Genomic DNA, 15067 nt, shown 5'->3' with positions numbered 1-15067 from the left:
CTCTGCACCCTGAGGTGAAGTAGCTCTCAGCCTGGATTTTAAAATTCACATTCTTATTTTCACATGCAGCCATGGCCTTTTCCTTCCCTATTTCTCAAATCCCAGCCCCAACAATCTCTGAGGTATCTGCACTGTTCTCAATCTAGCATTTTGCAAATATCCTGTGACAACTGCTCCTCCATTGCCGCCATGAGAAACATATCAGCCATGACCGAATGGTGGAGCAGACCCGATGGGCTGAATGGCCTAATTAGAGTCATAGAGGTTTACAACATGGAAACAAGCCATTCAGCCCAACTTGTCCGTGTCACCTTTTTTTTAACCACTAAGCTAGCCTGCGTTTGGCCCATATCCCTCTATACCCATCTTACCCATGCAATTGTCAAAATGCTTTTTAAAAGACAAAATTGTACCTGCCTCTACTACTACCTCTGGCAGCTTGTTCCAGATACTCACCACTGTGTGTGTGAAAAAACTACTCCTCTGGACCCTTTTGCATACTGCCCCTCTCACCTTAAACATAGAGTCATAGAGGTTTATAGCATGGAAACAGGCCCTTCAGCCCAACTTGTCCATGCCGCCCTTTTTTTAAAAATCCCTAAGCCAGTCCCAATTGCCCATATTTGGCCCATATCCCTCTATCCCCATCTTACCCATGTAACTGCCTAAATGCTTTTTAAAACACAAAATTGTACCCGCCTCTACTACTACCTCTGGCAGCTTGTTCCAGACACTCACCACTCTCTGTGTGAAAAAATTGCCCCTCTGGACACTTTTGTATCTCTCCCCTCTCACCTCAAACCTATGCCCTCTAGTTTTAGACTCCCCTACCTTTGGGAAAAGATATTGACTATCTAGCTGATCTGTGCCCCTCATTATTTTATAGACCTCTATAAGATCACCCCTCAGCCTTCTACGCTCCCAGTCCCAGTCTATCCAGCCTCCCCTTATAACTCAAACCATCAAGTCCTGGTAGCATCTTACTAAATCTTTTCTGCACTCTTTCTAGTTTAATAATATCCTTTCTATAATAGGGTGACCAGAATTGCACACAGTATTCCAAGTGTGGCCTTACCAACATCTTGTACAACTTCAACTACACGTCCCAACTCCTGTATTCAATGTTATGACCAATGAAACCAAGTATGCGGAATGCCTTTTCACTCCTCTGTCCATCTGTGACTCCACTTTCAAGGAGCTATGAACCTATACCCCTAGATCTCTTTGCTCTGTAACTCTCCCCAACGCCCTACCATTAACTGAGTAAGTCCTGCTCTGGTTCAATTACCAAAATGCATCACCTCGCATTTATCTAAATTAAACTCCATCTGCCATTCATCAGCCCACTGGCCCAATTGATCAAGATTCCGTTGCAATCCAAAATAACCTTCTTCACTGTCCACTACGCCACCAATCTTGGTGTCATCTACAAACTTACTAACCATGCCTCCTATCATATGCCCTCCGGTTTTAGACTCCACTACCTTTGGGAAAAGATGTTGACTATATAGCTGATCTATGCCCCTCATTATTTTCTAGACCTCTGTAAGATCACCCCTATGTCTCCTACGCTTCAGAGAAAAAGTCCCAATCTATCCAGCCTCTCTTTATAACTCAAACCATCAAGTCCCGGTAGCATTCTCGTAAATCTTTTCTGCACTCTTTCTAGTTTAGTAATATCCTTTCTATAATAGGGTGACCAGAACTGTACACAGTATTCCAAGTGTGGCCTTACCAATGTCGTGTACAACTTCAACAAGACGTCCCAACTCCTGTATTCAATGTTCTGACCCATGAAGCCAAGCATGCCGAATGCCTTCTTCACCACTCTGTCCACTTTCAAGGAGCTGTGAACATGTACCCTGAGATCTCTTTGTTCTGTAACTCTCCCCAACACCCCACCATTAACTGAGTAAGTCCTGCCTTGGTTCGATCTACCAAAATGCATCATCTTGCATTTCTCTGAATTAAATGCTATCTGTCATTCATCAGCCCATTGCTCCTATATCATGTGATTTTATGGACTTCAGTTCTCAATGTCACCAAAACTAAGGAGATTGTCATCGACTTCACGAAGCGTAGAGGAGAACATGCCCCTGTCTACATCAACGGGGACGAAGTAGAAAGGGTAGAGAGCTTCAAGTTTTTAGGTGTCCAGATCACCTGTCCTGGGCCCCCCATGCTGACACTATCGTTACAAAAGCCCAACAACGCCTCTACTTTCTCAGAAGTCTAAGGAAATTTGGCATGTCAGCTACGACTCTCACCAACTTTTACAGATGCACCATAGAAAGCATTCTTTCTGGTTGTATCACAGCTTGGTATGGCCTCTGCTCTGCCCAAGACCGCAAGGAACTACAAAGGTCGTGATTGTAGCCCAATCCATCACGCAAACCAGCCTCCCATCCATTGAAACCAAAAGAGAAAATGCTGGAAAATCTCAGCAGATCTGGCAGCATCTGTAAGGAGAGAGTTAAGGAGTTAAGATTTAGAAGAGGGGAAACAAGGGAGGAGAAAAGGTAAGAGAAGGAGGATAAGTAGGGGGAAAGAGTAGGCGGGGAGAAAAAAAATGACGAAAGACAATAAAGAAATAAAAGGTCGAGAACAGTAAAAAATGAAATGTAATGAAAACAAAGGGGGTCGAGGTGGGGTAAAGCAAATCATCTGAAGTTGTTGAATTCGATGTTGAGACAGGAAGGCTGTAAAGTGTCCAGCCGGAAGATGAGATGCTGTTCCTCCAGTTTGCGTTGAGCTTCATTGGAACATTGCAGCAGGCCAAGGACAGACATGTGGGCACGGGAGCAGGATCGTGTGTTAAAATGGCAAGCAACCGGAATTCAGGGTCCTGATTGCGCACAGACCGAAGGTGCTCAGTAAAGCAATCACCAAGTCTACGCTTGGTCTCTCCGATATAGAGGAGACCACATTGGGAGCAGCGAATGCAATAGACCAAATTGAAAGAGGTGCAAGTGAAACACTGCTTAACCTGGAATGAATGTTTTGGACCTTGGATGATGAGCATGGAAGACGTAAAGGAACAGGTGTTACACCTTCTGCAATTGCATGGGAAGGTGCCACGAGTGACAGGAGAGGTGTAGTGGAGGAGTGTACTAGGTTATCCTGGAGGGAACGGTCTCTGTGGAATGCTGACAGAGGGAATGAAGGGAAGATGTGCTTGGTGGTGGCATTACGCTGGAGTTGGTGAAAATGGAGGAGGATTATGCTTTGCATGCGGAGGCTGGTGGGGTGAAATGTGAGAACAAGGGAGACTCTATCCTTGTTCTGGGAGGGAGGGGAGGGGGTGAGGGTCGTGGCGCGGGAGATGGACTGTACACTGTTGAGGGTCCTGTCGACAACTGTAGATGGGAATCCATGGTTGAGGAAAAAAGGAGCACATATTAGAAGCACCACTTTGGAAGGTGGCATCATCTGAACAAATGCGACGGAGGCGAAGGAGCTGAGAGAAAGGGATGGAGTCCTTACAGGATGTAGGGTGTGAAGAGCTATAGTCCAGATAGCTGTGGGAGTCAGTGGGCTTGTAGTGGGTATTGGTAGTCTATTGCCGGAAATGGAGACAGAAAGGTCAAGGAAGGGAAGTGTCTGAGATCGATCAGGTGAAAGCGATGGAGGGGTGGAAACTGGAAGCGAAGTTGATGAATTTTTCGAGGTTTGGATGAGTGCATGAAGCGGCACCAAAATAGTCATCGATGTACCGGTATAGGAGTTGTGGGAGGGGACCTGTGTAGGCTTGGAACAAGGAATATTCCACATACCCCATAAAAAGACAAACACAGCTAGGACCCATGCGGGTACCCATTGCTACTCCTTTGATTTGGAGAAAGTGGGATGGGATAAAGGGGGAGGTGGCTAGATGGGTGGAGAACTGGCTTGGTCACAGAAGACAGAGGGTGGTAGTGGAAGGGTCTTTTTCCGGCTGGAGGCCTGTGACTAGTGGTACTCGGCAGGGCTCTGTATTGGGACCTCTGCTGTTTGTGATTTATATAAATGATCTGGAAGAAGGTGTAACTGGGGTGATCAGTAAGTTTGCGGACGACACAAAATTGGCAGGACTTGCAGATAGTGAGGAGCATTGTCAGAAGCTACAGGATATAGATAGGCTGGAAATTTGGGCAAAGAAATGGCAGATGGAGTTCAATCCTGATAAATGCAAAGTGATGCATTTTGGTAGAAATAATGTAGGGAGGAGCTATACGATAAATGGCAGAACCACAAAGGGTGTAGATACGCAGAGGGACCTGGGTGTGCAAGTCCACAGATCCTTGAAGGTGACGTCACAGGTGGAGAAGGTGGTGAAGAAGGCATATGGCATGCTTGCCTTTATAGGACGGGGCATAGAGTATAAAAGTTGGGGTCTGATGTTGCAGATGTATAGAACATAGAACATAGAAAGCCACAGCACAAACAGGCCCTTCGGCCCACAAGTTGCGCCGATCACATCCCCACCTCTAGGCCTATCTATAGCCCTCAATCCCATTAAATCCCATGTACTCATCCAGAAGTCTCTTAAAAGACCCCAACGAGTTTGCCTCCACCACCACCGACGTCAGCCGGTTTGAATGGACCTACCTTACATTAAGTTGATCTTTCTCTACATCCGAACTATGACTGTAACACTACATTTTGCACCTTCTTTCTCCCCTATGTACTCTATGAATGGTATGTTTTGTCTGTATAGCATGCAAGAAACAATACTTTTCATTGTATCCCAATACACGTGACAATGAGACAGGGAAGTTATGGTAGATTACAGGAACCGTGGTATACAAAGGTTGTAATGAATCTAGTCAAGAAGAAAAGAAAAGCTTACAAAAGGTTCAGAGAGCTAGGTAATGTTAGAAATCTTGAAGAGTATACGGCTAATAGGAAGGATCTTAAGAAGGAAATTAGGAGAGCCAGAAGGGGTCATGAGAAGGCCTTGGCAGGCAGGATTAAGGAAAGCCCCAAGGCATTCTACAACTATGTGAAGAGCAAGAGGATAAGACGTGAAAGAATAGGACCTATCAAGTGTGATGGTGGGAAAGTTTGTATGGAACTGGAAGAAATAGCAGAGGTACTTAATGAATACTTTACTTCAGTATTCACTATGGAAAAGGATCTTGGTGGTTGTAGTGCAGACTTGCAGCGGACTGAAAAGCTTGAGCATGTAGATATTAAGAAAGAGGATGTTTTGGAGCTTTTGAAAAGCATCAAGTTAGATAAGTCGCCGGGACCGGATGAGATGTACCCCACGCTACTGTGGGAGGCGAGGGAGGAGATTGCTGAGCCTCTGGCGATGATCTTTGCATCATCAATGGAGACTGGAGAGGTTCCGGAGGATTGCGGATATTGTTCCTTTATTCAAGAAAGGGAGTAGAGATAGCCCTGGAAATTATAGACCAGTGAGTCTAACCTCAGTGGTTGGTAAGTTGATGGAGAAGATCCTAAGAGGCAGGATTTATGAACATTTGGAGAGGTATAATATGATTAAGAATAGTCAGCATGGCTTTGTCAAAGGCAGATCATGCCTTACGAGCCTGATTGAATTTTTTGAGGATGTAACTAAACACACTGATGAAGGAAGAGCAGTAAATGTAGAATATATGGAATTCAGCAAGGCATTTGATAAGGTGCCCCATGCAAGGCTTATTGAGAAAGTGAGGGGGCATGGGATCCAAGGGGACATTGCTTTGTGGATCCAGAACTGGCTTGCCCACAGAAGGCAAAGAGTGGTTATAGATGGGTCATATTCTGCATGGAGGTCGGTCACCAGTGGAGTTTCCCAGGGATCTGTTCTGGGACCCTTACTCTTTGTGATTTTTAGAAATGACCTGGATGAGGAAGTGGAGGGATGGGTTGGTAAGTTTGCTGATGACACAAAGGTTGGAGGTGTTGTGGATAGTGTAGAGGGATGTCAGAAGTTGCAGCGAGATATTGATAGGATGCAAGACTGGGCGGAGAAGTGGCAGATGGAGTTCAACCCAGATAAGTGTGAGGTGGTTCATTTTGGCAGGTCAAATAAGATGGCGGAATATAATATTAATTGTAGGACTCTTGACAGTGTGGAAGATCAGAAGGATCTTGGGGTCCGAGTTCATAGGACGCTCAAAGCAGCTGTGCAGGTTGAGGCTGTGGTTAAGTAGGCGTATGGTGTACTGGCCTTCATCAATCGAGGAATTGAGTTTACGAGTCGTGAGATAATGATGCAGCTATATGAGACCCTGGTCAGACCCCACTTGGAGTACGGTGCTCAGTTCTGGTCGCCTCATTACAGGAAGGATGTGGGAGCCATAGAAAGGATGCAGAGGAGATTTACAAGGAAGTTGCCTGGGTTGGGGAGCATGCCTTATGAGGATAGGTTGAGAGGGCTCGGCCTTTTCTCCTTGGAGAGACGAAGGATGAGGGGTGACCTGATAGAGGTGTATAAGGTGTTGAGAGGTATTGATCGAGTGGATAGTCAGAGGTTTTTTCCCAGGACTGAAATGGTTGCCACAAGAGGACACAGGTTTAAGGTGCTGGGGAGTAGGTACAGAGGAGATGTCAGGGGTAAGTTTTTCACTCAGAGGGTGGTGGGTGTGTGGAATGGGCTGTCAGCAAGGGTGGTGGAGGCAGATTCGATAGGGTCTTTTAAGAGACTTTTAGATAAGTACATGGAACTTAGTAAGATAGAGGGTTATAGGTAAGCCTAGTAATCGCTAAGGTAGGGACATGTTCGGCACAACTTTGTGGGGTAAAGGGCCTGTATTGTGCAGTAGTTTTTTTTTCTTTCTTTCGAATAATAAATCAAATTAAATATGTATTGAGGTAGAACGTTGGTTCGGCCGCATTTGGAATACTGCGTCCAGTTCTGGTCGCCACACTACCAGAAGGACGTGGAGGCTTTGGAGAGAGTACAGAGGAGGTTTACCAGGATGTTGCCTGGTATGGAGGGGCTTAGTTATGAGGAGAGATTGGGTAAACTGGGGTTGTTCTCCCTGGAAAGACGGAGGATGAGGGGAGACTTAATAGAGGTGTATAAAATTATGAAAGGCATAGATAGGGTGAACGGTGGGAAACTTTTCCCCAGGTCGGTGGTGACGTTCACGAGGGGTCATAGGTACAAGGTGAAGGGGGGGAGGTTTAACACAGATATCAGAAGGACATATTTTACACAGAGGGTGGTGTGGGCCTGGAATGCGCTGCCAGGCAAGATGGTGGAGGCGGACACACTGGGAACATTTAAGACTTATCTAGACAGCCATATGAACGGAGTGGGAATGGAGGGATACAAAAGAATGGTCTAGTTTGGACCAGGGAGCGGCGCGGGCTTGGAGGGCCGAAGGGCCTGTTCCTGTGCTGTATTGTTCTTTGAGTTAAAGGAGACATTTTTGAGAGAACGAGTTCAGCCAGGTGGAGATGAGTGGTGGTGGGTGGGAATTGTTCAGGCCTCTTTTCAAGAAAGAAGCAAAGAGCTCTCAGGCCATCCTGGGGTGGGATGGAGGTGCAGAGAGATTGCACATCCATGATGAATAGAAGACGGTTAGGGCCTGCAAACTGGAAGCTGTCAATAAGACGCAGAGCATCATTGACTCTGTCTACTCTTCCTGCTGCCTCGGCAAAGCAGCCAGCATAATTAAGGACCCCACGCACCCCGGACATTCTCTCTTCCACCTTCTTCCGTCGGAATAACGTGGAGCCGCTGGCTCCATATTCCAGGTTCAAGGCCTACGCGGGGTGTTTATGAAGCCGCTCCACCCACCCCATTGCCCCCTTTCCGACACCCAATAAACTTACCGGTGACAGAGATAAACAGACCTTGGCGTCACCGCCATCACTTGCACTGCACATGTGCCAATCACTGAGCGGCACTGCGCATGCTCCAAATACCAAGAGAAGCGCATGGGCACTGTCTCGTTGACATAGATGGGGGGACATGCTCCACTGATAGGATTGCTGGGTATAAGAGCTCCAGGTTCTGTAGATATTGTTCATCTTCATCATTGACAACATTCAACAGACAGCAGGAATTACTGGAGAGAATTAACACAGTGCAGTGAGAAAGGGCATTCAGAGTCTGCTTTGGAGAGCTGGGAACTGAAGTAATCTGAAGTAAGAAAGGAAAACAAATGACAACAAACTGAACAATCAGTAACAGGATCAGTCTTCTCGTTTCAAAGAGAAATCAAAAATATATCACTGTCCTCCAAGCATATTTTAGTTCCACCTCTTCCCCTGCTGCCAAAGTGGCAGTCTGTATCTTGTTCTCATCTTTTGCTTTCAGAAAGATACAGCCTGATATTTTGTTCTGCCCAGTAATCCTCTGCACTATCTTGCTTTTAGACAGGGCTGACCCCCCATCTGTTAATAAAACCTGCTTTAGTCTTTAATACTAGCATTACAACTCAGTTTGATTTGTGTCCATGATATCTTTGTTATTTAATTTCTCCTGGGTTCCAACCTCTTCCAGATTTTTTTATTCCATGAGCTCCTCATACTTGTGGATGGAGGAGAAACAGGGAGAAGGACTAACTTCAAAATGATTTAAATTGTGTTCAAGGTATCAAAAAGATTCAACACATTGCATTGAACTCAGATCTCATTTATTAGAATTTTATCCACAATATTAAATTGTAAAACTGGGCTACAGTTCATTTTCTTTATTTATAGAAAGATGTAAATACATTAGAACCAGTTCAGAGAAGGTTTACTAGACTAATATCAGAAATGGATTGGTTGCCTTACGAGAAAAGGTTGGAGAGTTTCGGTTTGAGTCCACGAGACGCTAGATTGACTGGAGCTTAATTTCCAGCTGGGCTGGGTAATTGAATCCTCATCCCACAGTCCAAACATTTCCATGCTTTCTCCTCAGTGTGACGACATTTGTGGTATGACAGGTCAGGTGACTGGCTGAAGCCTCGTCCATGCACAGAACACGAGTACAGTTTCTCTTCACTATGAATTGTGCTTTTTCCTTCTATGTTCAAAGTCCAGTGATACTCAGGTTACAATAAATTGAGAAACCCCAGCAGATCCTGAGGTGATGGTAGGTCTGAGCTTCCTGACTGCAGATCCTCCTCTTCTGACACGCTGTGAAATTGGATTAAAACAGAAAAAAGGGAGTGAGAGAACCCACAAAAACAGACTGTGAAATTGAGCTGAAGAATCTGGTAATTTGTGGGGCCAGCACTAAGAAAAAGCAACCATGAAAGCTGTTGGATTGTTGTAAAAATACAACTGAGTCACTAACGTCCTTCATGAAACCTGCCAGCTTTGAACATAGGAGTAGGCCATTCAGGCTGTTGATCATGCTCCACCACTTAATATCATGGCTGATCAGATACTTCAATACCTTTTACTCAAACTATCCCCTCTATGTTATTGTTAATCAGAAATCTATCAATCTCTGCTTTAAACATACAGAATGACTGAGCTTCCATTGGTTACTATGCAGCCATGTTTCCGTACTGAGAATTATATCATACTCATTTACCTTTGTTTGTGTCTTTAGATCATCTACCTTGTTACGAATGCTGCGCACATTCAGGTATAGCTCCATTAACTTTTATCTTTTTGACACCATTCGACACATACTTGATGCTTTGTTTTGTTTCTCCTGCCTTCTAGATCCATTATCACTTCCTGTTACCAACATTACTTCCTTCCAATTTGGGTCACCCTTCAGTTTCCCCTTGACAAACTAGGTTTAACCCATCCCTATACAAGCTTCCAATATCTCTGGGAGGAAATAGACAGGGAGATGGGAGGGGCAAGGATGAAGAGAAGGGATCTTATAGATCTACAACTCAACAAGAACATTGATAGAATCTTCCAAACTCAACCTCCACTACCTAGAAGGACCAGGGTATCAGGTTCATGTGACACCATCGTCTCCAAGTTCCGCTGCAAGTCACACACCATCCTGACTTGTCTCACAACCAGTACTGGATGGGCAGAAAATTCCTCCATTTAAATATTGGGAAAACTGAAGTCATTGTCTTCAGTCCCCACTACAAACTCCACTCCCTAACCATCAATACTGTCCCTCTCTCTTACAGCTTTGAGGCTGAACCAGACTGTTCACAATCTTGGTGCCATATTTCACCCCAAGCTGAACTTTTGACTACACATCGTTATGACCACCTATTTCCACCTCAGTAACTTTGTCTAACTTCACTCGTGCCTCAGCTCATCTGCTGCTGAAACTCATCCATTCTTTTGTTCCCTTGAAACTGGACGATTTCCAGCCACCCACATAAAGTTGGGGGTATTCAAAACTCAAACAAAGCTGATTTATTTGTTTTTTACCCAGAATTCTAGAACCTAAAATTATGCTGGAGATTAACATCAGCAGAAAAAGACCTCAATAAACATGGGTAAGATTAACATCATAATCCAATCACTGTACTTACTTGTGAAGCCGCTGGTGTGCTCGCAGGTTGGATGAAGTACTGTATCCCATCCCACACTTGGAGCAGGTGAATGGTCTCTCTCCAGTGTGAACTCGCTGGTGTGTCCGCAGGTCACATGGCCGAATGAATCCTTTCCCACACTTGGAGCAGGTGTATGGTCTCTCCCCAGTGTGAATTCGCTGGTGTGCAATGAGTTGAGATGAATGTTTGAACCCGGTCCCACATTCAGGGCACTTGAACGGTCTCTCGTCAGTGTGAATACGTTGATGAGACATGCATTCACTGGAACTTTTATAGCACTTCCCGCAGATGGGGCATTTGAAAGGTCTCTCCCCTGTGTGAATTCGCTGGTGTATCAGCAGGGCAGAGGAGGCAATGAATCCTTTCCCACATTCAAAGCAGGTGAACGGCCTCTCCCCATTGTGAGTGCGCTGGTGCATCACCAGGCTGGATAACACACTGAATCCCTTCCCACACTCGGAGCATGTGTACGGTTTCTCCCCAGTGTGAATTCGCTCATGTGCCAAATGGTTAGACAACCGAGTAAATCCTTTCCCACACGTGGAACAGGTGTACAGTCTGTCCCCAGTGTGAACTCGGTGGTGGGTCCGCAGCTCAGATGATCGGGTGAATTCCTTACCACACTCGGAGCAGGTGTACAACCTCTCCCCAGTGTGAACTTGCTGGTGTGTCAGTAGCTCAGATGATCGAGTGAATCCTTTCCCACACTCGGAGCAGGTGAATGGTCTCTCACCTGTGTGAATTCGCTGGTGTACAGTGAGATGAAATGATTGTTTGAACCCAGTTCCACAGTGAGGGCACCTGAATGGTCTCTCATCAGTGTGAATACGTTGATGGGACATGCATTCGCTGGAGCTTTTATAGCACTTCCCGCAGTCCGGGCATTTGAAAGGTCTCTCCCCTGTGTGAATTCGCTGGTGTGTCACCAGAGTGGAGGAGGTAGTGAATCCCTTCCCACATGTGGAGCAGGTGAAGGGCCTCTCCCCAGTGTGAGTGCGCTGGTGGGTCACCAAGCTGGCAAACACACCAAATCCCTTCCCACACGTGGAGCAGGTGTACGGTCTCTCACCTGTGTGAATTCGCTCGTGAATCAAACAGTCCGACAACCGAGTGAATCCTTTCCCACACTCAGAACAGATGTACGGCCTCTCCCCAGTATGAACTCGCTGGTGTGTCAGCAAGTCAGATGACCGAGTGAATCCCTTTCCACACTCAGAGCAAGTGAATGGTCGCTCTCCTGTGTGACACCGTCGATGAATTTCCAGCACTGATGGGTAATTGAATAACATCCCACAGTCTTCACATTTCAACAGTTTCTCCCTGTTGTGACTGCATTTATGTTCTGACAGGTCAGATGATTGGCTGAATTCTTGTCCACACACAGAACACGTGTACTGCCCACTATGGATGGTGCTTTTTCCTTCCATGTTCAAAATCCAATGATATTCAGTTTATGATAATTTGGGGACTCTGTCAGATCCTGATGTGATGTTTGGTTTGCTTCCCAATTGCAAATCCTCTCCTTCTAATAACCTGTGAAATTGATTTAAAACAGAAAACGGGAGTGAGAGAGAACCCACAGAAACAGGTTATGAAATTGAGCTGAATGAATCTGGTAATTTGTGGGGCTGGCACTAGGAAAACATGACCATTAAAGCTGCTGGATTGTGCAAAAACCCAAATGGTTCACTGAAGCCCTCAGGGAAGGCAACCTGCCACACAGTCTAGGCCTATACAAGAATTGGGAGGAGAGAGAGAGAGTGGGAGCAGGTGCGGGATGCAGGGGAGAATGTGAGGAATTTTAAATTTCTATAACTGGAGCAGATCTCTGACAGAATTTCCCAAACACACAATCTCCAAGCCCTGAAGACCAGGGTAGCAGGTTTATGTCGATACCATCAGCTCCCCCCAAGTCATACACCATCCTGACTTGTCTGACATCCCATACTGGATGAGCAGACATTTCCTGTAGTTGAATATTGGGAAGACTGACAACATTGTAACGGGACTGCAGACAATCTCCACTTAATGAATTCTGACTCCATCTCTCTCCCGAGCAAATGTCTGCGGCAGAACTGACTGGTCACAAATTTGGTGTCATATTTTACCCCAAGCTGAGTTTCCAGGCATAAGCTGCATCAGTAAGCGGTGTATGAGCAGTGAGAGAGACCTCATCCTCAGTAAGACACTGTCGCAGTGAGTATATTTGGAAATTTGGATCAAAGTGGGGATTCAGTACATAGAGGAAGAGAAGGAAAAGTTAGGGCCCAGATAGTCAGATAAAACAAGTAATCATAGAATCATAGATATCATAGAATCCCTACAGTGCAGAAGGAGGCCATTCGGCCCATCGAGTCTGCACCGACCACAATCCCACCCAGGCCCTACCCCCACATATTTTACCCTCTAACCTACGCATCTCAGGACTCTAAGGGGCAATTTTTAACCTGGCCAATCAACCTAACCGCACATCTTTGGACTGTGGGAGGAAACCGGAGCACCCGGAGGAAACCCACGCAGACACGAGGAGAATGTGCACACTCCACACAGGCAGTGACCCGAGCCGGGAATCGAACCCGGGACCCTGGAGTTGTGAAGCAGCAGTGCTAACCACTGTGCTACCGTGCCGCCCTATTGAATTCTATTGAAAATAGAATTGAGTTAATGCAAGAGAAGTAAAGTTAAGACATGGCAGGGCAGCTCAGTTAGTGGAATGTGTGCCCTGTAATATGTGCAAAGTCATAAACACTTCTGGTGGCCTGGATGACTATACGTGCACAAAGTGCTGTCAGCTGCTGAAACCTGAGCTCGGGTTTCAGAGCTGGGATGGTGGCTGGAGTCACTGTGACACATCCACAAGGCTGAGAGCTACATGGATAGCATATTCATAAAAGTGGTCACAGCACAGCCCAAGAGTCCTATCTCCAGTCACCTAATCCCAATCCAGCATCTCTCCATATTAGTGATATTTATGCTGCTGATATTCTCTGCTCTGAATCCTATTCATTCAACCATCCCTCTGTTCTCAATGATCGACACAGGCTCCCCGTTAAACCGCAACTCAAATGAAAACTCATGTCCTTCTTTTCAAATCCCTCCACGCCATTGCTTTTCCCTATTTCCAGTCACAGATGTTTGAATCTTTATCCACAGAAAAAATTACATTCAGGTTCTGATGAATCGAGTGACTCTGTCAGGTTTCGATCTGATGTTTGGTTTGAGATTTCCACTTTTCAATCCTGATCTTCAAATATCCTGAAGGAAATCGTCACTGTTAGTCCAGGACAGGAATTGAAAAGATACAAACATTTCTCTTGGTTTGAGTTTTGTGTGTGTGAATACTGCCCTTCTGATCCCCTGTGAAAGGAGTTTCCAAAAACCATCAGTAAGTCCAGGATAGAAATTCTTAACATTCCTCATGGATTAACATGGTTACTGGGGTCCTAAAGTTTATAGGACCCTAATTTGTGTGACACAATGAGGCTTCCTGTGGCGAGCATAGTAACTTCATTGCTGTGTTAATGTAAGCCTACTTGTGATACCAATAAATAAACCTGGAGCAGGAAGAGCGCGCATGCGCCTTACTGCCCATTTCCCCGATAACGATGTCGGTCGGTAACTGGGGTCCGGCAGCGGAAAGGCGGCCCCACGGTTACTGCCCGGGTTTGGTGCAATCCCGGGACCGCGATGTTTTCATTCTGGGTTTAGAATCTGCATTGGGTGTTTATAAAGCATCCGTACCTACTCCGCCGCCTCCATTACCCTCCAAGAATCCACAATTTGTCTCTGATTCCGGAACCCAGTTAACCGCCTGCAGAAAAAAGCAGCACCCATCCTGCGCATGCTTCAGTGAGAGACCGCAATGCGCATGACCAATTCACAGCTCCACTGCGCCTGCGTTAGGAGCTTCTCTGCTGAGGATGGAGTACATCCTGCGCTGTTATCAAAAATGGGCCGTTATTGCAACTTTGAAGCAAGTATTTATGCAGTTCAGTAATCTTTCTGAATTTTTTGAATTGAAACTATAATCCTAAAGTAATCATTTAAAATAGGTTTCTTTTTCAATTTCTGAATTTAATAAAGTACTAAAGTTTCTTTTTTTTTAATTAGGAAATTTTGTTTCGGCATATTTTGTCTAAGATGATTGTTGTATATTGGTCCAGTTTACTACGTTTGCTTCTGTCTTCCTGAAATGATGTATACTATAGGTTAATAATAAATGTAATGCTTAATTCATTAAAAAAAAGATGGGCCGTTTACTGAACAGTAAGAAGTCTCACAACACCAGATTAAAGTCCAACAGGTTTATTTGGGCAGTTCAAGCTTTCGGAGCCCTGCTCCTTCTTCAGTCAGGTGAGTGAGGAGCTCTGTTCACAAACAGGACATATAAAGACACAAACTCAATTTACAAGATAATGGTTGGAATGCGAGTCTTTACAGGTAATCAAGTCTTAAAGGTCCAAACAATGTGAGTGGAGAGAGGGCCAAGCACAGGTTAAAGAGATTGTCTCTAGCCACGATAGTTAATGAGATTTTGCAAGCCCAGGCAAGTCGTGGGGGTTACAGATGGTGTGATATGAACCCAACATTCTGGTTGAGGCCATCCTCATGTGTGCGGAACTTGGCTATCAGTTTCTCCTCAGAGATTCTGCGTTGTCGTG

The 15067-nt window shown here is 45.4% G+C and overlaps 1 protein-coding gene across 2 annotated transcripts; it reads right to left on the bottom strand.

Moving 5' to 3' along the window:
• Positions 1 to 8559: 8559 nt before the first annotated feature.
• On the bottom strand, positions 8560 to 14262 carry LOC144501457 (uncharacterized). 2 transcript variants are annotated; one of them, XM_078225234.1, is made up of 4 exons: positions 14148 to 14262; positions 13570 to 13661; positions 10386 to 11939; positions 8560 to 9063 (listed from the first exon to the last, which is right to left on the bottom strand). In XM_078225234.1, the coding sequence occupies exons 3-4, from the start codon at positions 11831 to 11833 to the stop codon at positions 8979 to 8981; spliced, it is 1533 nt and encodes a 510-aa protein (XP_078081360.1). In that variant the 5' UTR covers positions 11834 to 11939; positions 13570 to 13661; positions 14148 to 14262; the 3' UTR covers positions 8560 to 8978. The 2 variants fall into 2 exon arrangements, with proteins under 2 accessions (XP_078081360.1, XP_078081361.1); XM_078225235.1 differs by lacking the exon at positions 13570 to 13661.
• Between the last annotated feature and the right edge of the window lie 805 nt (positions 14263 to 15067).

This window comes from Mustelus asterias, chromosome 12 (assembly GCF_964213995.1).
Source record: "Mustelus asterias chromosome 12, sMusAst1.hap1.1, whole genome shotgun sequence".
Lineage (NCBI taxonomy): Eukaryota > Metazoa > Chordata > Chondrichthyes > Carcharhiniformes > Triakidae > Mustelus > Mustelus asterias.
The sequence above is the reverse complement of the archived record's forward strand: the minus strand, read 5'-3'. Positions and strand labels throughout refer to the sequence as shown.